The 21,651-nt window shown below is 46.2% G+C and overlaps 1 protein-coding gene across 5 annotated transcripts in view; it reads left to right on the top strand.

Moving 5' to 3' along the window:
- PTPN4 (protein tyrosine phosphatase non-receptor type 4) overlaps positions 1–21,651 on the top strand; it is a 1,082,125-nt gene that overhangs the window by 859,746 nt on the left and 200,728 nt on the right. For 2 of the 5 annotated variants that reach the window (XM_085645981.1, XM_085645984.1), the window contains one exon: positions 20,191–20,319. The exons of 1 other annotated variant lie outside the window; for it this stretch is intronic. In XM_085645981.1, coding sequence (XP_085502107.1) covers positions 20,191–20,319 — 129 coding nt within the window. Of the gene's footprint in view, positions 1–20,172; positions 20,320–21,651 lie in introns of all 5 variants that reach the window. 2 more of the 5 variants (XM_085645983.1, XM_085645980.1) reach the window with 1 other exon arrangement.

Genomic DNA, 21,651 nt, shown 5'->3' with positions numbered 1-21,651 from the left:
AGAAACTTTAATTTCAAGACGTTACATCAGTGGTATGCTGATTAACTGCTAGGAATAGTCTATTTAATTAGTCTTTTTCGGTCTCGCCTAACGACGCAGCTCTAAAGCGCTGTCGCTAGCGAGATCTATTGTTACTGACTTGCTTCGGAAGGGAGACAGTAGATGTGCACGCGCAGTCCGGACTGGATATGTGAACGCGCCCGTGAACATGCACGTACAGACACGCAATGTGCACATCTCCAGTCCCCTACTCCGTAGGCGTGCACATCTCCTATCCCCGCGTGAACACAGCGCGCCATGGCTTGCTTTCACTTTCCCCCTCCCCCAGATGCATAGCATGCTACTTCACGGGATCTCACTGCTCGCTGCACACGCGCTTCCCATGGCAGGGGGGCCTGTTCACCCGGTCACTGGCGCAGCAACACTCGGGGCTCCGTCATGCTCACAAGAGTCCCGCCTGAAATCCTTAAGCGGCATTCACGAAGGCGGGGTGGACTCCCGCCGGACTTCTCAATGCGGGGTGGGCTCCTTCACGCGGGCTGCAACACGCAGGGCTCCCTCAGCTCACGGGAGCCCCGGACACTTCCTGCCGCGTGCTCCATGCCCCGCCCATGTCCCAGGCAAGGTTGCCAGCACGCATGCTCAGCTCCAGATGTCCTCGCTACGTAAGAAATGCGTGTGTGCACGAGTCGCTGTTGTGCCGGCCGCTTCCTGTGAATACGCACTCCCGGAGCTTTTTGTGGAAGGTAAGTGTGTTAGGGGTGCTTCTTAAGTCCTCTGGCATTTGATTCCAGAATTTGGGTGCAAGTCGCAAAAAGACAATTCCTGCAGTTTTGCTTTTTCAGCTGTGGAAACAGCTTGGAATAGTTTATTCCCCTCTTGTTTACAATAGCGATCGCTTTCGCGATCGCTTTCAGTGCTGCTTGTTCACATTGTCAGCGCCTTAAGGACTGGAGGATTGATGAGGCGCGTGCCACTTGGGATCAGCCCATGACTCAGGATGGTTCTTTAGCTTAGGGTCTTTTTATCCGGCCCTGCGTGCTTAGGACCGAAGGCGCCCGCTCTCCATTATCCATCTTGTTTGTTGTAGTCACTTGGAGGCGGAGGGATTGTGGTGGGGGTATCGTACAAACAGCTTTAACGCCAGAGGATTGTTGCATTTTTGAGAACCGAGGGCAGACCGGTGAAGAATACGGTAAGAGCTGCTATGGTGTTAAGCGGCAAGGGGTGGTTGCCAGCAGACTCATCCGGGAGAGGTAGGCGGGCTGGGCTCACGGGTGCATGTTTTTAAAGGAGGGCTGTGTTCAAGGAGTGGCCTACACCCCTGGAGTAATTTCTTCCTCCCACCTGTCGTGTCCTGCTGGTGGAGGCCGTTGTTCGCTTCTTCAACCGGAATTACTCACCACAGTGACCGGCGACACCATTTCTGCTCCGCCAGCTGGGGGTCTGCTTCTCGCAGTGTTCTATCCTCCCATTCTCTTCACCGGCAAATACTGTTTGTGTTTGGTTTTTAGCACGGCGCGACGTCATGGGGGGAGGGATGCACTGTTGTGATGTTAGAAAGGGGCGGGCTTGCAGCAGCGTTGTTCTGGACCAGGGCCTATCAGCCTGAGCGTGAGAAGGATTCAATGCACCGAAGCATCCAATCAAACTTTTATTTCCAGGCTAAAAACAGCCCTTTGTCCTTAGCGACCTAACGGCGGTGACATGGGCTCTAAGGAAAGCCCAGAAAAATGGGTTCCCCCGTGCTCTCTGGTTGAATAGTAAAAGACAGACAGTAGACATCAAGAGAGTGCTGTGGGCGCTAGTGGCACTGCAACGCACCACTGTTAATAACAACGTCCCTAATTGTCGCAGTTCCAGTCCTTATTCTGAAACCGACTAGTATCGACATCACTAGCGTCTCCGGTGCAGGTTTTGTATTTTTTTTTGCAGAGTTTTTCAACGTGAACTCAACACGGTAGTGGAGCGCTTTACATCTGCACCAGTTACGTTACACGAGGACACCTTCATTTTTGGTAGGCAAGGGTAGATTAAGTGATTTGCACAGAATCACAGGATTCTTAGTCGATGCCGAGGCTCGAACCTGGTTCTCCAGCTCCAAAGTCAGCAGCTGTAGCCTTGAGGCCTCAAGTATTAACTTTAGGAACAAGCATTTGTAATGCAATAGGTCTCGCATTTACGCGAGTTTGAGCCATTGACGTTGCAAATAACAGTGCCTTTTATTTTTGTTTTTAAAACACACATAAAAGGCATTGTCATTACAATGCCAATAGCTTAAACTCGCGTAAATGCGAGACCTATTGCATTGCAAATGCTTGTTTACATACTGTATGGCTCCTTGCCTTATTTATTTAAACAATCAGAAAGTACAATTATGTGTAAATAACACTTCATTTCATTCACTTTTTGTTGGGGGTAGCAGAGTTTCCATTTTCTTAGCATTTTCTAGGTGTTGTCCTCCAATGTCTTTTAGTATTTATGAATCATAAATACAATGCTGGTGAATTCCGGGGGCCTGGCAGGACTCAAAGGCCCATAATTCCTGCTGCTTAGCCTAGAGGCGGGTGCCTTCACCTTGCCAGCAATGCGTGACGCGCCAAGGCTCGTGTCCCAGAGAAGACTTGGCTAAGGGCGGGCCCATCGGCGCCTAAACGAGGCTGGGCAGGGCCCTCTTTCTTGGCCATGAAGAAATGAAGTACTCGATCACCAGCATTTTTAAGTTGGCTTCTTTCGTCACTTAACCTGTCTGGATGAATGTTATCAGCTATATACTTCTTTGCCTCTTTGACCTACGTTGGGCCTGGACTTATTAGATATCCCTTGCTTCAGCCTTGTTGGGGCCATATCGTTCGATTTTATTCTCGTAGCTTTCTCATTGTCACGGCCAAGCAAAAATCTTCACCGGTCTATTCCACCCACAATAGGGCTGGAAGCGGATCAAATATTTTGACTTTCCTTATATCTCAATAGGTGCGAGATTACCACTGTTGGGAAGGAACTTCGGTCGGCTGTTAGTACCAGTGCCTCTGTTGTTGGTACTTTCGTTGCACCTGTTGCCTCCCTTTCAAAGAATTCTTCAATTGTACCTTCTGGTGCAACATCTGATAATGCCAAAATTAATTCCCAGCCTCCCTCTACAATCTGTTGATGTGATTGTTCATCAGCCTTGTGACTTCACTCCTACTGACATTGGCGTTTTGCCCAAAAGGAAGAGGAGAGCTAAAACAGTAGCTCCTGCCAAAGTTGTACCTCAGGACTCCGGGGCTGATTGTTTCTCCAAGGTGCCAATGTATCCTCAATTTTGTAATCTGATGTTGACCGTGGAAAATCTCATAGATATTTCAACCAATGTCATGATGGATTATCCAGTAAAGAAAATGTACATGTGTACTTGATCAACGTACCAAACCCCCTCACATCACTCCTGCTAGCACCCTGGCACCCAGAGTTATTACAGTTTCCGTAGCTACATCCACTCCTGATGTGAGCACCCCTGTGGGACCTAAGCATGTTGCTAATGTTTTTGACACAGGATTCAAGGGTCAGAAGGTAATTTCAAGTGCATTGGTGTCTGTTCTTCTGCGGAGTGAGCGAACGCTGCCTGTGAGCAAGACAGCACGATCTGCACATTGAGGGGGCACTTTGTTTACGAAGGGGGGTGGCTGTTGCATGCACTGATCATTTGTGTTGAGATCTCCCCCACGCAGATGCCCTGCTTGTTGTTTTGGCTAACAGCCCAATCGTTAAGGCTGGGATCATAGAGGATAGTCACCAATTAAGAAATAGGGATGTCCACTGGCTTCACAAACAATTGGGCTTTTGACTGCCATTCTTTAATCACATCAGTGTGGTCAGACAGGTCGCATGGTTGGGAAAGGGTCCTAAAATCTTGGCTGGTGACTATATAATCATCAATTTCAAAAATGCTTTCATTGTGAGTCGCATTTTAAGGGACCTAGTATCTCAGCACAGACCTGTCTCTGGCATATTACCTCTTCATCTGGACTACTTTTATAAACATCTGTAAGTGAGTGCTGGTGGTGCTGGCTCCGTATCTACAACATTTAGTAGTGCTGCACATTAAAATCTTCCAGGACAGGGCTAACTTTACTGTACTTGCATCAAAGGCTTTTGAACCCTTGACCAGTCTGGATGCCAATGATTGACTTCCTTCTTTGTAAACATCTGCATCCTCCGTGACCCAGAGCCCAATTGCGTTGGAGAGTACTATCCATTCAATCAACTCCTCACTTGACATCATCTCTTGGAAGATCGCGGGCATTAGGGGTGATCCTTCCTTCCTGGCTGCCTCTATTAAGGATATTTAACATCATTTGCCTCCAAGAAACTTGGGAAGTTAACCACAGTTTCTATTTCGACTGTTCTTGTAGCTTTTCTGTTCCTGCTTGCAGTCAGGTAGGACCAAGGGTGGTCTTTTGACACTGGTTTTTGTCTACCTCAATTGTAAGCTGCAACAATTAACTCTGGCTCACCTAATATTCTTGTCCTGCCTTTGACTTTTTCCAGCTCTCACAGGATGATTGTTGTCAACTTTTATAATGCCAACAGTTCTCATTCTACTGGCGACATTGTTAGAGCTCTTCAATCCATGTTTTTATGATACTGATATCTGAAAGAAACACGTTAGTTAGATTCCTCACCTTAGAATATCCCCAGGCGTCAGGCTGGATCCGGAAAGATTTTTCGTCAGCAATACCCTTGCGCGTCGCTAGGCGTCGTCTGCGGCTCCGCATCAGTCGTCGGCGTCGTGCGCCGGGATGACGTCGTCGGAGTACTTAGACGCCACCCTCGCGCGCTGACTTCAGCTCTTCTTTTTTCCGCGCCAGACAGCGCCGATCCGGGAAGAGCATACCCTTTTAGTCATTTTTTGACTCTTTTGGTCTATTCTCTCGACTCTGGTGCCGGTAGGATGCCTGGTTTCAAACCCTGTGACTTCTGTCACCAACTGATGTCGGTTACGGACCACCACCGCCGGTGCCTCTACTGCCTTGGGGCCGACCACGATTCAGAGTCATGCCTCGACTGCCGGGCCCTGACTTCGAAGGCTAGGCGGGAGCGGTCCTAAAAGCTACTGGAGTTCCGGCAGTCGGCTTTGCGCCGTTCACGGTTGAGGAGGAGGTCGAGCGACCGGTCGCGGAGCCGCAGTCACCACCACCACTCGTCTGGTTCCAAGTCTTCGGATAAGTCGAAGCATAGTAAGAAGTCCAAGAGGCGACATCGCTCTTTGGGCTCCCCTCACCGATCGCGCGACTCGGCTGAGGGTTCGGGTGCTACCACCCGCGCGGCTCCGTCAGAGCCGCGTCCGTCCCCATACCCGCCGGTCCGTGGGACTGACGCGACTCCAGCGGAGGTCAGTTCCTTCCTCTCGGCCATGAGGGGCCTGGCTCCGCCGTCGACGCCTGATGGCGCGCTTCTGGCCCCGCGGGCTCGACTGGGAGGCCTAGCGAGCCGGCGGCTCCGGCACCGACTTCGGTCCCGACGCCGCAGGTCCCCATGGGATCCAGGCCTGGATCCCAGTCGGCGCCGGTCAACCTCACGACCCCTCCGCTGGCGCCAACTCCGGCGCCGTCTTCGGACGACGCCGTTCCCCGGTTCAGTCCCGGTCCGGGCCCGGCGCTGCGTCCGACGCCGATGGGTGGCAATTTCATCTTCCGCCCGGCTCCGATCATTCCACCTGTCTACCAGGAATCGGGTGACGGTGACAACTGGGAGGGGTCTGAGGACCCTGTGGCCCAGCAGGGCCAGTTATCACAGGACTGGGCAGATGAGTTGGGGGATGCCAGTGGTCTTGATACCTCTCCGGACACTGGCTTCATCTCTCCTCCGACCGGGCTTCGGAGGAAGGTGCTGCTTTTTCTGTGGTGCTGCGCAATGCGGCCGAAGCCATTGGGCTAGAGCTGCCTGCTGTGTATGTGAGGACTAGCCTCCTCCCCAAGGTGCTCCATCCGTCAGCAAGCTCCTCGGAGCCTCTACTGCAGTTTAATGAAGCACTACTGGACGTTCTGAAGGGCACCTGGTCCAAGCCCTCCACAGTACCTCCTGTGGACCGGAACGTAGCCCGGCGCCACCGCCCTGCACCGGGTGACCCCAGCTTTCTGTCCCTGCACCCCACGCCCGAGAGCCTGGTTATCCAGGCCTCGACTTCCCAGACCTCCTTCCCGTCCGCTCCCCCGGATCGGGAATCCAAGAGACTTGAGCAGTTTGGTAAGAAGCTGTTCTCCTCCCTTAGTTTGGGACTGCGGTCTGTTTCTTGGACCGTTACTCCCACTCCCTGTGGGATACGGTGGAGGACGATCTGCCCCAGTGTCCGGAGGAGGCTCGGACACGGTTCGCCCAGGCTCTTGCCGAGGGGCGGGATGCAGCGCGGCACGCTATCAGATGTGGACTGGACACTACGGACTCGCTGGGTAGGGCGATGTTGACCAGAGTGGCGCTCCGCTGCCACGCCTGGCTGCAGTCCACGAGTTTTTCAGGGGATGTCCAGAGCACCCTCATAGATATGCCCTTCGATGGCAGTCGCCTTTTTGGCGATAAGGCGATAGTGCGCTGGAGCGCTTTAAGGACTCCTGGGCTACGGCCAAGTCCTTGGGCCTCTCGGCCCTGCGCCCGCAAATCTCCGCTTTTCGCCCCTTTCGTGGCCAAGGAAGGGATGCCCCCTCACGTCCGCCTAGCCACAGGCCGCAGAACCAACCTACACGCAGACCTGGATTCCGCCTAGGCGGTACAGGGGAACAACGTGCTGGTGAGTCCCCATCTACCCCGGCAGCATCCGCCTCAAAGCCCTCCTAGTCCGTGCTTTCAGGCCCATTCCACGCCAGTGGGATGTAGAGTTCGCCACCACCTGCTCCACTGGCGTTCCATCACATCGGACAGGTGGGTGCTGCAAATTCGTCCGAAGGGGCTACTCCCTCCCCTTCGAGGCGACCCCTCCAGCCATGCCACCGCAGTACCGCCGCATGTCGGGCGATCACTTGAAACTTCTACAGGAGGAAGTTACGGCCCTGTTGGCCAAGGGGGCCATCAAGCGCGTTCCTGGTCCAGAAGTAGGTCATGGTTGTTATTCCCACTACTTTCTGGTTCCCAAGAAGGGCAAAGGGGACCTCAGGAGTGTCAACGCCTTCCTCCGCAAGGAGAAGTTCAAGATGCTCACCTTAGCTCAGGTTCTGGCTGCCCTAGACCCTGGAGACAGGATGGTAATGTTGGACTTGCAGGACGCTTATTTCCACATCCCCGTCCTGCCGGCCCACCGGCGTTACCTGCGGTTCACGGTGGGCCAGGAGCATTTTCAGTTTACCGTGCTCCCCTTCGGCCTCACCAGTGCCCCTCGGGTGTTCACGAAAGTGATGGCGGTGGTCGCAGCTCATCTGCGCAGATTGGGGGTTCTAGTCTTCCCCGATCTCGACGATTGGTTGTTGAAGGCGGGCTCGCCCCAGGCAGTCGTCTCCCACCTCCAGACTACGGCCGACCTCCTGCATTTGCTGGGGTTCTCCATCAATGTGCCGAAGTCGCATCTGAGTCCCTCCCAGAAGCTCCTCTTTATCGGAGCGGTTCTGGACTCGGCGCAGTTCCGGGCTTATCCTCCGGAACAGCGGGTCTGGGATATTCAGGCTCTGATTCCCATCTTTCGGCCTCTATCTCGGGTTTCGGTCAGGTTGGTGCTGCGGCTTCTGGGTCTGATGGCCTCCTGCATCCTGTTAGTGCATCGCTCCAGGTGGCGAATGCGGGCTCTGCAGTGGGACCTGAAGTTTTAGTGGGCCCAGCATCGAGGCAACCTGTCCGACCACGTCCTGATCTCGGAGGGCACTGCAAGGCAGTTGCAGTGGTGGCTTACGGACCGCGATTGGGTCAGCGGCATATACCTCTCCCTACCCCAACCGGAGCACGTAGTGGTGACGGATGCGTCCCTCCTGGGATGGGGGGGCCACATGGGAGAGGCGGAGACCAGTGGCCTCTGGTCTCCGGCGGAGTCCTGGCTCCATATCAACCTTCTGGAGCGGAGGGCGATCCGACTTGCACTGAAGGCATTCCTTCCCTCTGTCTGGGGAAGTGTGGTGCAGGTGTTCACGGACAACACCACCACCATGTGGTATTGCAACAAACAGGGCGGGGTGGGGTCATGGGCCCTTTGTCAGGAGGCTCTGCGCCTCTGGACATGGCTTGAACATCAGAGCATCACCCTGGTGGTTCAACATCTGGTGGGCTCTCTGAACGCCAGAGCAGACGAACTCAGCCGCCTGTGCATGATGGATCACGAATGGCGTGTAAACTCGGACGTAGCGCAAGGCCTCTTTTGGCAGTGGGGAGAGCCTTGGTTAGATCTATTCGCCACCGAAGAGAACGCGCAATGTCAGCAGTTCTGCGCGTTGGAGTTTCCAAGACTGCACTCGCTCGGGGACGCCTTTCGTCGCGAGTGGAGTTGCGGTCTGTTATACGCCTTTCCGCCTATACCACTTCTGCCCAGAGTGCTGAAGAAGATCAGGCGCGACCGGGCCCAAGTCATCTTAGTGGCTCCGGATTGGGCATGAAGGTACTGGTATCCCGAGCTAGTCAATCGATCCCCCGATACGACTACCTCTTCAGTAGGACCTTCTGTCGCAGCAGCAGGGACGGTCATCCACCCGAACCTGTCCAGTCTCCACCTCCATGCGTGGAGGTTGAGCAGCGACAGTTGATGCCATTTGACTTGCCTCCTGAAGTCTGTGATGTGATTCTGGCAGCCAGGCGTCCCTCCACAAAATTGGTACATGCCTGCAGGTGAAACAAATTTGTGGCATGGTGCACAGCAAAGGCTGTGGATCCCCTTTCCGCCCCTCTTTCTGAGGTTCTCCTCTTTCTTCGGCCCAGCAGGGCTCTGCTCTGGGCACCCTAAAAGATTATCCCTCTGCTATTTCTGCTTTCTTACGGCTTCCTGATCAGCCTTCTCTTTTCAAATCCCCTGTTGTTTCTCGCTTCTTTAAGGGCATTACTCACATGTTTCCTCCTGTCCCTTTCGTAATGCCTCAGTGGGATTTGAATCTGGTCTTGAGGTTTCTGATGTGCGCTCCCTTTGAGCCACTTCATAATTGTCCCCTTCGTCTCTTGACGCTTAAGACTGCTTTCCTGGTAGCCATCACCTCTGCTAGAAGGGTGAGTGAGCTCCAGGCTCTCTCTCGTCTAAGCCTCCTTTTCTTTCTTTCCATCTGGACAAAGTTGTTCTCAGGACCCGCCCTTCCTTTCTCCCTAAGGTGGTAACTGCCTTTCACATCGGGCAGTCTGTTATGTTGCCCACCTTCTTTCAGCCTCCGCATCCTTCGAAAGAGTAAGAGAGGCTCCACCATCTGGACCCAAAACGGGCGCTGTCCTTTTATTTGGACCGCACCAAGCAGTTCTGGGTGGACGACCAACTCTTTGTTGGCTACGTGGGCGCTAAGAAGGGACGGGCGGTGCACAAGCGGACCATCTCTCGGTGGGTCGTTTTGTGTATCAAAGCTTGTTACTCCTTGGCTAAAAAGGAACCTCCTGTAGGGCTGGGGGCCCATTCCACTCGGGCCACAGCGGCGACAAATGCTCTTGGCCGGGGAGTCCCCTTGCAGGACATCTCAGGCAGCAACGTGGGCCTCGCTGCACACGTTTGCTAAACATTGTTGCCTGGACAGCCAAATCCGGAGAGACGGCTTCCTTGGCCGTTCGGTTCTCCAGGACTTTCTGGTGTGATCTTGGTTCGCAGACCCACCACCGGGGTTGGTATTGCTGTGGTATCTATTCTAAGGTGAGGAATCTAACGTGTTTCTTTCAGATGAACAAGTTACTTACCTTCGGTAACGATATATCTGTAAGAAACAGTTAGTTAGTTAGATTCCTCACCGACCCACCCATCCTCCCCGTTCTGCGATCCGATATCTAGGGTTGAGGTTATCCCTTTCAGGGCCCTAGAATTTTTTGCCACCAGTGTCGGTCTCTTGCATGGCTCTGCGTTCCTGGCGCGGAAAGCTATGTACAAGAACTGACGTCAGCGCGCGAGGGCGGTGTCTAAGTACTCCGACATCATCCCGGCGCACGACAACGGACACGGAGCCGCAGACGACGCCTAGCGACGTGCAAGGGTATTGCTGACGAAAAATCTTTCCGGACCCAGCCTGACGCCCGGGGATATTCTAAGGTGAGGAATCTAACTAGTCTTAAACAAGAGAGAGGGGCTCAATATTTACCAAAAGGAAATAGAGCACCAAATGACTGTAAAGTAAAAAGATTTTTTTCCTTTTGGATAAGATACTCATCAACTCATTCAATCACTCTATTCAGAATCCCAATATCGGGTTTATATAACACACTCCCTCTGATGAAACACTTACACACAAAGAGCGCCAATCGTGTCAGAGCAAACTATTTATTTGCATCAAAAAATATTTTCATAAACATATAGTCAATATAAAATATACATTTCATTTATATAAAAAACGACGGAAATTAAAAATATTTCAGCATTTAGTACTCTAGGAGAAAAGGAGAATAAAAGACAATATACTTTGTCATATCGCAGTTAATTCAGACCCTTCATGGGCAACATCGAATAAGGATTTACTTCGCTATTTCAAAGAGTTTGTATGCCCCTTCCGAAATGAAACACATATGCATTGCGTCGACGCGTTTCGGAGGCTTTCGCTGTATGTAGCCTCCTTCTTCAGGACAATAACTATTTGTATCTCCTTGTTCAGAAATAGTTGCCTAATACAGAAATAAAAACATTTTTTCACTTATCATGTAAATCATATTTTCTACATGCAATAATGCTCTGCCTAATCTTGCATCTCTTTAGGTACATTATGGATATCATTATTTTAACCGAACTAACAATTTAGTCCTAAATGTACATACATAGATACAGAATTTTTCAAAGCACAGGCTTTGTTTAAAAAGACGTTGTTTGCATAGTAAGTGTTTCCATCCATTCACACCGCACATTCTTAGCACTCTCAATTATGCTTGACAATTATAAGGACTCGCTTTTATAACAATCACTCGATAATTCCTGAGAAACTCACCTGTGCAAACGCAATAGGGTTTGAGCTCTTGAGAGAAATTTTCTCAGTGTTTCACAGTTCCCCAAGCTGTTGAGAAATATTAAAATCTTTTATTTAAAATCACCCAATTGTTTGATAATCAAGGGAATAGAACTCCTTGATTCGGAATCAATTGTCTGATTTCCAATTTACACTTATTATTTTCATTTTTTTTTATATAAGTCTATGTAGTACCTCTCGGGTTATTCATAGAAGTGGACACATAGAGTCCTATCTTGCGCACTTATTTGTCTTTGGATCACAAAGCAACTCCGTGCCGTTCGATTTATTCCTATTCAAAAGAAAACTCGATTAAATATAGCCTCACTCACTTTGAGGTGTAAAACCCCTTGTGAGTCAACAAAAATCGTACGTTCGAGATTCTGCCCATATCATATCAATGATAGAAGGTATGCCATATAACTGGAATGATCAGATATTAGTAACCCTCGACATAGAGGCTTTGTACACCAATATACCGCAAGATAACACCATTGAGGTTATTGGTGACATTCTTGAAAATGCTGATTTAAGAGGGGCGAAAAAAGATTTTATCAAGCAATGTATTACATTGGTGTTGAAAAATAATATGTTCCTGCTTAAAGACGACCTATTCCTTCAATGTAAAGGCACGAGCATGGGGGCTACCTGTGCGCCGAGCCTGGCATGCCTATATGTGGCCAAGTTTGAGGAGAAGCATGTCTTCAATGAAGCGGCGCCCTTCTTTGAGAATGTGAACTTGTGGCGCCGCTTCATTGACGACATCTTCTTCATCTGGGAAGGTAACGTCGAAACCCTAGAAGAATTTCTGGATTGGTTAAACCTGGGAGATGGTAACCTCAAGTTCACAGCAGCTTATGACAAGAATAGAGTTAACTTCCTTGATATCACTATCAAAAATATAGAAGGAGTATTAGAAGTGGAATTGTACACCAAATCCACGGATAAAAATACACTTTTACATTACAATAGTTACCACCCTCGGTCGCAGCGTGACAATGTCCCATTTGGACAATTACTCCGATTGAGGTGAAATTGCTCTAATATTGCTGATTATCTCAAACACGCAGAAAATTTGGCAGAAAAACTAAAAGATAGAGGATACCCTAAAAAATTAATTTAAAACTCCTGTAAAAGAGCACGATTTTATAATCGTGAAAGCATGATATACCCAGACCCAAAGGCGACTCAAACACAATCACCGGCAGACTCCAAATTGGTATTCGTGAGTCAATTTTCTAACATTAGCAATAGACTGAAGAATGTGATCTATTCAAATTGGCATATTTTGAATGATGGTAAATCAAGCAAAATCCCTAAACCAATTTTTGCCTTTAGACGTAATAACATTCGTCATAATCTGGTCCATACCTACAGAGAAGTAAATCAAAACAATCAGACAACGCTCACAGGCAACAGAGCGGTGGGCAACCATAGTTGTAGTAGTTGCTCAATATGTGATCATTGTATCATCACTAAAACTCTTACCTATAACAACTACACTATGACTGCCAAAACCCTCAATAATTGTAGGAGCAGTAACTTAATTTACTTGCTCTTATGCCCCTGCGGTCTAGCATACGTGGGTGAAACAGGAAGAGAACTAAGAATGCGTGTGTTGGAACACAGATCTGCATTATAAACAGGCAAAACCAATGCCCCTATGGTTGACCATTTCATAAAACTCAAACACAAGCACACGGACTTTTCATGGTATATTGTAGAAAGGATTAGCTGCTCAAGAAGAGGCGGTAATGTTGAAATTAAACGTAAAAATAGAGAACAGTGGTATATGTCCACTCTTGATACGGTTAATAAGGGTCTTAACACTAAAGAAGACTGGATGAGAATAGCCACGTAATGAATTAGTTGATTTATTCGTTAAGACGCCATACACGGGGGCATTTTACAAGTAGTTACAATTACAAGAAAAATAAGAAAAATACTGTAACTCTGCAAATTGGAGTGATTGAGAGTAGTAACGAGAATATCACTCAAATCTTCGACTATATGGATTATGCGCTAAGAGGTTCATAGTGTCTTGGTGCAAGATAAAATTTTACCTTGAGTATCAACGTACATGGCGCCTTTAAAACAATTGACTAGCTGCGAGGAGTGGTGAACGATCGTTCACCATTAAAGAGTCGATTAAATTTAACGATTTGGCGTTTTTTCATATATATAAAAACATTTTTGCAAAATGCAAACGCATTTTTCTTAAAACATATACTGGTAATTCCTCAATAAGAAAGCCCCAGTAGTGTTTAAATACAACAATATCATGTTTTGTAATATATTATACAAGCGACAGTCATGAATAAAGTTTTGTTGAAAGAAAATACAATTGATAATCATTCCGGTCTCGGAAAAATGACGTCCATGGCTTACACACGATAAAAACTCGACCTAGCAAGGTAGTCCGTTATCGATGTTGCCCGCGATCGTACAGACGCGGAAGTAGCTGCCCGGGAACGCTGGTCGTTGGACTGATTCAGGTATGTCTAAAACCGGCAGGCAAGCTTTATTATTGTGTAGTGAGACCAAACGCGTAAGTTATCGTTTAATTGACAGTCAGTTGGTTGCTTAACCTATCGGGTACATAAAGACCGTAAGTGTGTAATAGTTTGGAGCGAGACCACACTTGCAGTATTCTGATAGTTTGCCGACTGTCTGATTTAAAACTCTTCCAACGGAGAGATTGGGCATGGATTTAGCGCTATCAGACAGTCTTAAATACATCTTAAAATGATACGGCTCAGAATTATATCTAAATCAAGCGAGCGTGAATAGCAATCCAGGGGCATCATGGAACTAGGAGCACGTATTGACAGTTCACAAGCTCCACGGTGCAACTCAGTATTTCAATATGAGCTGTATGTCCGTATTACTTATTTTGCAACAGTAGCATGAAAAGCAGACATAAAATGTGAAACAGAACCCTAGAGTGTAAAGATAAAAAGAGTTACAAAATAGCGTTAGTGAAAAAAATAATTTTAGAATGAAAGAGACCATATACATTTTTTATTTTGTCCCTTTTATGAAATAGCCACGAGCAACACTTACCCGGAGCAGTAAAAGAAACTTTGAATGCCAGCAACCCCTTAGTTAAAAGGTGAGCATTGATGTCAAAAAGCTTTAGAGCTTCTGAGTAGTAAATAACGATAAAAACCTCATTAATGACCTTGGGTATGTTAAAAAAAAGTTTTTTGCACCTCAAAGTGAGTGAGGCTATATTTAATCGAGTTTTCTTTTGAATAGGAATAGATCGAACGGCACGGAGTTGCTTTGTGATCCAAAGACAAATAAGTGCGCAAGATAGGACTCTATGTGTCCACTTCTATGAATAACCCGAGAGGTACTACATAGACTTATATATAAAAAAAAAAAATGAAAATAATAAGTGTAAATTGGAAATCAGACAATTGATTCCGAATCAAGGAGTTCTATTCCCTTGATTATCAAACAATGGGGTGATTTTAAATAAAAGATTTTAATATTTCTCGACAGCTTGGGGAACTGTGAAACACTGAGAAAATCTCTCTCAAGAGCTCAAACCCTAGTGCGTTTCCACAGGTGAGTTTCTCAGGAATTATCGAGTGATTGTTATAAAGGCGAGTCCTTATAATTGTCAAGCATAATTGAGAGTGCTAAGAATGTGCGGTGTGAATGGATGGAAACACTTACTATGCAAACAACGTCTTTTTAAACAAAGCCTGTGCTTTGAAAAATTCTGTATCTATGTATGTACATTTAGGACTAAATTGTTGGTTCGGTTAAAATAATGATATCCATAATGTACCTAAAGAGATGCAAGATTAGGCAGAGCATTATTGCATGTAGGAAATATGATTTACATGATAAGTGAAAAAATGTTTTTATTTCTGTATTAGGCAACTATTTCTGAACAAGGAGATACAAATAGTTATTGTCCTGAAGAAGGAGGCTACATACAGCGAAAGCCTCCGAAACGCGTCGACGCAATGCATATGTGTTAAATTCGGAAGGGGCATACAAACTCTTTGAAATAGGGAAGTAAATCCTTATTCGATGTTGCCCATGAAGGGTCTGAATTAACTGCGATATGACAAAGTATATTGTCTTTTATTCTCCTTTTCTCCTAGAGTACTAAATGCTGAAATGTTTTTAATTTCCGTCGTTTTTTATATAAATGAAATGTATATTTTATATTGACTATATGTTTATGAAAATATTTTTTGATGCAAATAAATAGTTTGCTCTGACACGATTGGCGCTCTTTGTGTGTAAGTGTTTCATCAGAGGGAGTGTGTTATATAAACCCGATATTGGGATTCTGATTGAATAGAGTGATTGAATGAGTTGATGAGTATCTTATCCTAAAGGAAAAAAATCTTTTTACTTTACGAGGAATCTAACTAACCAATGTTTCTTACAGATATATCGTTACCGAAGGTAAGTAACTTGTTCGTTTCTACCACTGTGATTTAGCTGGGTGATTTTAATTCACATCCATTTCCAAGCTACAGGCTCACCAACATAGCTTTTTCTCCCAATTCTGATATTCATTTTGAGTAGACCATTGAAAGGGGACTGCTTATTGCTGTGATCAACAATTATAATTTGATAGCTTTGATGACCATATGAAGTCTGATCTCGGTGCCTTAATGTCTGTTTATTGGGAGAGGTGCTATTACTGTGATGGATTTTATTTTTGTTTCTGTTCTCCTGCTTCATTTGCTGATAGCACATAAAGTACTCAGGGACATTCGGAGTGACCGTATCCCTCTTTTCTTTTTCATAACAGCCTCTTTTCTTTGAGTGCTATCACACATCCTGATTGAGAATGTCTACTTTAAGTCAGTGACCCCACATGACCAGGGACGCAGACTGGGATGGAAGGTCATTAGTCCTGACTCCTTTCATCGTATATTATTTCATTTTTGCTCTGATGCCTTCTTAACTTGCCTTGATGATCAGCTACCTGATAAGACTCTTACCTCTTTTAATACCATAACCCACAATGTTGGGGAGGCTCCTTCTTCTAGAGAACATCTATCTTCCCTTGTGAGATGGTTTGATCACTACTGCAGCAAGGCTGAAGGAGATCTCCTAAGGACTTTTGACCGGAAGCCTTAGGGATAGTTCTAAAGTTGCTTCACTTTGTACAGTGCCACTCTACAGTTTAGGAAGCACTCCTTGAAGCAGGAATCTAGGCAGGAACTTATTTTTGCAAGCTCCTCCAGGTGCAGTTCTAATTTTTGGGAAATTGTTAACTTTCCATTATTCAATCCCAATTTGGGTAATTTATTAACACAGCTTATCTCCCCTGGGTCTTGGGCTAGACACTTTGAAGGCATTTATGATGCACTATGTGCTGCTGGTTGTGTCATCGAGTCGCACTCTGTTTTAGCACCTCACAGTGGTTTTTTACTTTCGTTTGAGTGAGATGAAGTCAGAGATGCGATTCTTGCTCTGCCTAGCAATAAAACTCTGGGCCCTTTATAGAAATGAGGATTAATTGCATGGGTCATACATCGTTGGGGCTAAGCTGTTCGTCATGGCATTAATACATAGCTGTGGAACGTCATCAGTCCAGTTATACGTGTGTCTAAGATTATATGACAACATTTCGTGTATAACTCCGAGAATGTACAAATGTCTTGTCAGGAATGTTTTAAATATTAATTAAGATATAATAAAAAATAAACTCTGGGCCCTGACGTGCCAATGAATTTAAGGCCATTGTTTTTGTGGGCCCCTCTGCTTACTATTAAAATGTGTTTCAAAAGGGCTCGAGAGATCACCCTTGGTGTTGTCTCCTGATCTCTCTGATAGAAACTAAGCTTAAGGTGTTAGGGAAAATGATACTCTCCAGAATGACCTGGGCCAGAGATCCCCACATACTGTCTGTCCAGTATGGCTTCAGACCTTGAAAGTACACAGGATCAGTGCTTGAGCTTGTATCTTGCTATTATCCAGTACACTGTGTCCAGATCTGGAGCAATACATTTGGCCTTTATGAACCTGAGATCCACCTTTGATCGGGTCAGCCAAGAGAAACAATGGTGTATGTTGGATTTGAGGATTGATAAAAATATGGTCCTTTTCGTGCGTGATTCGCGCCTTACCCTGAACACCTCTTTAAGATATGGACTGTAAGGAGAATGCACTGAGAACTTTTTACTCAATGGGAGGGGGGTGGGGGTCAGGCAAGGGTGTGTTATGGTCCCCTCTTATTTGCCCTCTACATGAAGAAGCTGGAACAAGGTTTAGCTGCAGAGGGACCTACGCTAGGTAGCAGGTATATCCCAGCCTTGCTATATGCTGACAACATTGTTTTAATTTCTCAAATGTCCCAAGGCCTTCAAATTTTATCGGACATATTTGACAAATATATGGACTGTCTTCATCTGAGTATTACTTCTGTTATGTTGCACACTATGACTCCAGGACCCCTCGCACGTCCTAATACTTCTTCTACATATATTGCTCATAAATTGTTGGAGCTGGGTTTCCTTTGTGATATAATTCGACTGAGACTCCTAATTTTGTGGTTGTCTGTCTGGCTTAAGCCTGAGCTGGACATCAATAGAAGGTTTGTACTGGACTGAATGAGAGGTCTTCAAACTGGGAGGCTGTGGATGTGTTCCCAAGGGCGTAAATGGGTCTGCAATTACATGTAAATGAAGATAGGCCGAAAACCCGAAATGCTCCTTTCTAGGCTGTCTTCATCTTCATGCAGCAGTTAAAGCCCATAAAAATAGTATGAGGCCTGTACTACTGAGTGAGATGGGGCAGAGTCAGAAAGTGTAAAGTCAGGGTAAAAGACATGGCTAAAAAGAAGAATGAACTAGGCATTTTATTGTTTTTTTGTTCGCCTTCAAGTAACTGCATATAAAAACATTCACATGCCACAAATGAAAAATAAATGCATGTTAAACTAATCAAAGGGAAATTAACTCTTTTACCTTCTGAAACCTCAGTTGGCTAATATGATCACTGCTGATGTCTTTGTGGGACCAGAGAGTCACAGAATTAAATCCTGATTGGTGCAGTGAGGAATAGTGACTTGTTTATAGTGTTAGTGTCCCATTCCATGACATCACTGGGAATGTCATTATTTTAAAATGTTATTACACTAGTTATAAGCATGGGCCGGCATAGCCATGGTGGCGGTGCAGGCACCACCACACCAGTGGTCCGACTACCCTATTACGAGTTGAGCAGTCGGACCACCAAAGGATGGCTGCAACTGCTGGGGATTCCGGATCCCTGACTGTGGCACCACCAAGCATATTACGAGTTTCCTCACTGCCACAGTTTTGAAGGCAGTGAGCCCACCATGAAAAGTGTGGCAGTGTGGAAACAGCTCTGTTGCCTCAGGGCTGAGGTGATGCATACAGGGGGGCATATAGACCCCAGTTATGGCAGTCTTACTATTAAAAAAAAAAAGAACATGGGGTGTATTTTCCTTGCTAGCATTAGGGCCCAGGTCACTGTTGTTGTGCACGGAATGGGGTCCAAGCAATACAGGAGGAGGGGGTGTATAAAGGTGCTTTTTTTTTTTTTTTTTTTTTTACACAAAGCGGCAGAAAGCCAACTTTGCAGTGCTGTAGGTATCATTGGTGCTGCAGCTTCATTAGAGGCCCATGACATACTTGCTGTTTCACTGATTCTTTAAGTCTCAGAGCAAAGCCCAAGGAAGGGGAAAAATTAAGCAGAGGGGGACACCTTGATTTGGGCATCAGAGAGATGAGCGGTATGGTGCGAGATGAGAGCCCATGTTGTTTACAAACATCAGAGGCGACAGCAAGGCTGTAGCTATCATTAGTGAAACAGGTGTAGTGATACTTTTGCCCAAGGGGCTCAGTGCATCACAATTATGAATGTCGAATAATAAAAATTGGGGGGGGGCAGCATACAGTAGCTAATTTTATTTTAGAGAGTGACCAGACTTGTTCAATTTTGAAGTGATGGTCAGACATGGTGGGGAGGTAGTGAAAGAAGAGGAGATTCCATGCTTCTCTGGACTAGAGCCATCATTAGTGCAGCAGGTGGAGTGCATGGAGGCCCACAGCACCCCATTTATATGCAGTTGTGTTTTTGTCGTCTCTGTTCTTGTTTGATGCTGTTGCATTTAATAAGTCCCACATTTAGTATGGATTAATAGCTACAGAAAAGCACCCCTGAAATGATCACATGATCCCCGCCCCTGTGATGATCCCTCGCACTCCCCAAATCCTTGCTATATAGTTTTGGAGGGGGGGTCCCAATTTAAAAACATTTTGCTTAGAGGGGGACTCTAAGCAAAAAGGTTTGAAGACTTCTGACTTAGACTATCCCCCATGGCTCAGCTATGTTGCAGAGATTTTTTCTTATTTGGCTGCCCCTCGTTCTTTTGCAACTCTGAGTATAGTTAAAGTGGATCTTGACTGGGTTAAGGATTCCTTCTTTAGACAGCAACTTGAGAAAAAATCCTCTGTCCATCAAAAGTTTGTTTGATTGTACGTTTTACTAAAGACCACTGTGTCAGTTGAGCCTTATCTTTTATATAATGGCTAACTCGTATAGCTCTCTGCTAACCCGTTTTATGTCAAATTGATAAATTTATTGAGCGTCCCTAATGGATGGTCCATTGATGCGGATTGTCCTTCTTGCCTTTGTAACTTGATATCTAGACAAGAGATTATTCACTTTCTTTTGTTTTGTCCAGTCTATAAACAACTGAGACTCTGTTTTTAAGGCCACTCTTAGATGGAAGAAATATTATGCAAGCCAGACCTGTGTTACTATTCTCACATTTACTTTGTGACACCCAGAAAATGTGTTGTTCTGTTGATTTTTTTTAAGCTGTGCCATCAGACAAAGGAATTCCATGATTATTGATTCATGATGTATTTTTTTTTAAACAGTTTTATATGCTTTTTTGCTGCTTTTTATCTGTGTTTGACTCTGATGGTTTTTAATAACACTGTATTTAGTTGGTTTTTATTTGTATTTGACTTTTACGGTTTTAGCAATTTAAACTCAGTCTTGTGTATTAAGAAAAGGGGTGCATACACAACAAATTTCCTAATTATTGTTACGAACGAGAGGTGAAAAATACCAGTTATAGCATAATTAAACATAGATGTCTTTAAAATCCCAGGTTAAGTGCCACCAGTACTGGCCAGAGCCTACAAGAAGTTCCTCATTCGGAAATTACCAAATTACCTGCCAGTCTGAAGAAGGAAATGCGGCCTATGTCATCAGAGGAATGATTCTAACGGATATAGAGGTATGAAGAAATCATGCTTAATTGCGTTAATTGGTCTGGGACAAAAATTGCATTGTTCTAATGGATAGACCTTTCCTCAAATTCCTCACCTTATGTGCCCTCCTTCCAGGATTCAGTCTGGTTTCTCAGTCTTTTACCTCCTGAAATGACTCTATCGCCACCATGGGGTGCGCCACACTGCTCCATAAACAACCATGCCTCCAGACATGACATCACCATATATTAGGCGCCATACGACACACTGGCACCAGTTCTTTTTTTTTCTTTTTTGTGCCTCATCAAAGCAGTTTGGAGCTCGCTCTCGCTCTGTATCACTGACAAATTTCTCAGCTATTCAACAGCAGCTAGGTCAAATGTCATCTCAAAGAACTTCAAGGCTTGCTGCTGATTCTGCAAGAGGAGGTTTCCTTTGGTTCCCCAACGACAACTGTATATGGTGTCTCTGATCAGGATATGATGTAACATCTTGTGACTCTTGTATCTCCAAGCCCCCAAATGCCACCTAGGAATGGGATGCCAAGATATTTCTAACTAAGGCCCACAAGGAGACTCACAAATAAATTCCCTCTTCCAAAGGTTATTTACCATTCAGGAAGTGTTCTCCTAAGAGATCTTCACACAAAAGCACCAGTACTCTTCTCACTCATGGAAGTGGAGTCTTAAATGTTGTTGCCTGACTGAACTCTTTTGCAGCAACTGGCGATCCATGACCCCACACCCTTCTTCCCCCAATATGCTGCCTAAAAAGATGAAGCTGGAGTTCTCTGGCCCTTTGGCATACCCCACAAAGGTCAAGGCCTTCATGATGCTGGCTGGATCTTCAGCTCTCTGGGCTACTTCCAAGAGGTGGGTCTGTTCCTGCTGGCTTGGTGACTTCAGTAGTTCGGATCGGAAGTCGCATCTCTGAGCTCTGTTGCCTATGGTGCTAAGGCAAAGTCGAAACAGCCAGGGTGGTGATTCACGTTGAATCAGGTCTTTCTTTGGTGCCAGTCTCAAAGTTGATAATGTTACCGTTTAGGTTAACTGGTGCCAGGCAAGGAGTACATTATTTATGTGGAGAAGGAAAGGGTCTGGGTGAATTTTTATGATGAATGCTACGTGAGACTCTCTCCAGGGCCCAAAGATTCACCTAATTGTAGGAGAATTTTTGCTCAGATTCATAGGCTGCAATGAAGTTGACAAATCATAAGCTGATCATCTCAGGCACCTTTCAGTACTGATGCCAGCATTTACTTGGACTTTCTGATACCAGTGGCCTAGAAACTACACCAGAATGGTGACATTTCCTAACCCTCTAGCTCGGCTGATGAGGTTTTGTCGTTTGCAACAAAT

This window comes from Triturus cristatus, chromosome 3_1, assembly GCF_964204655.1.
Source record: "Triturus cristatus chromosome 3_1, aTriCri1.1, whole genome shotgun sequence".
NCBI classification, from domain to species: domain Eukaryota; kingdom Metazoa; phylum Chordata; class Amphibia; order Caudata; family Salamandridae; genus Triturus; species Triturus cristatus.
This window is presented reverse-complemented; position numbering and strand designations above follow the sequence as displayed.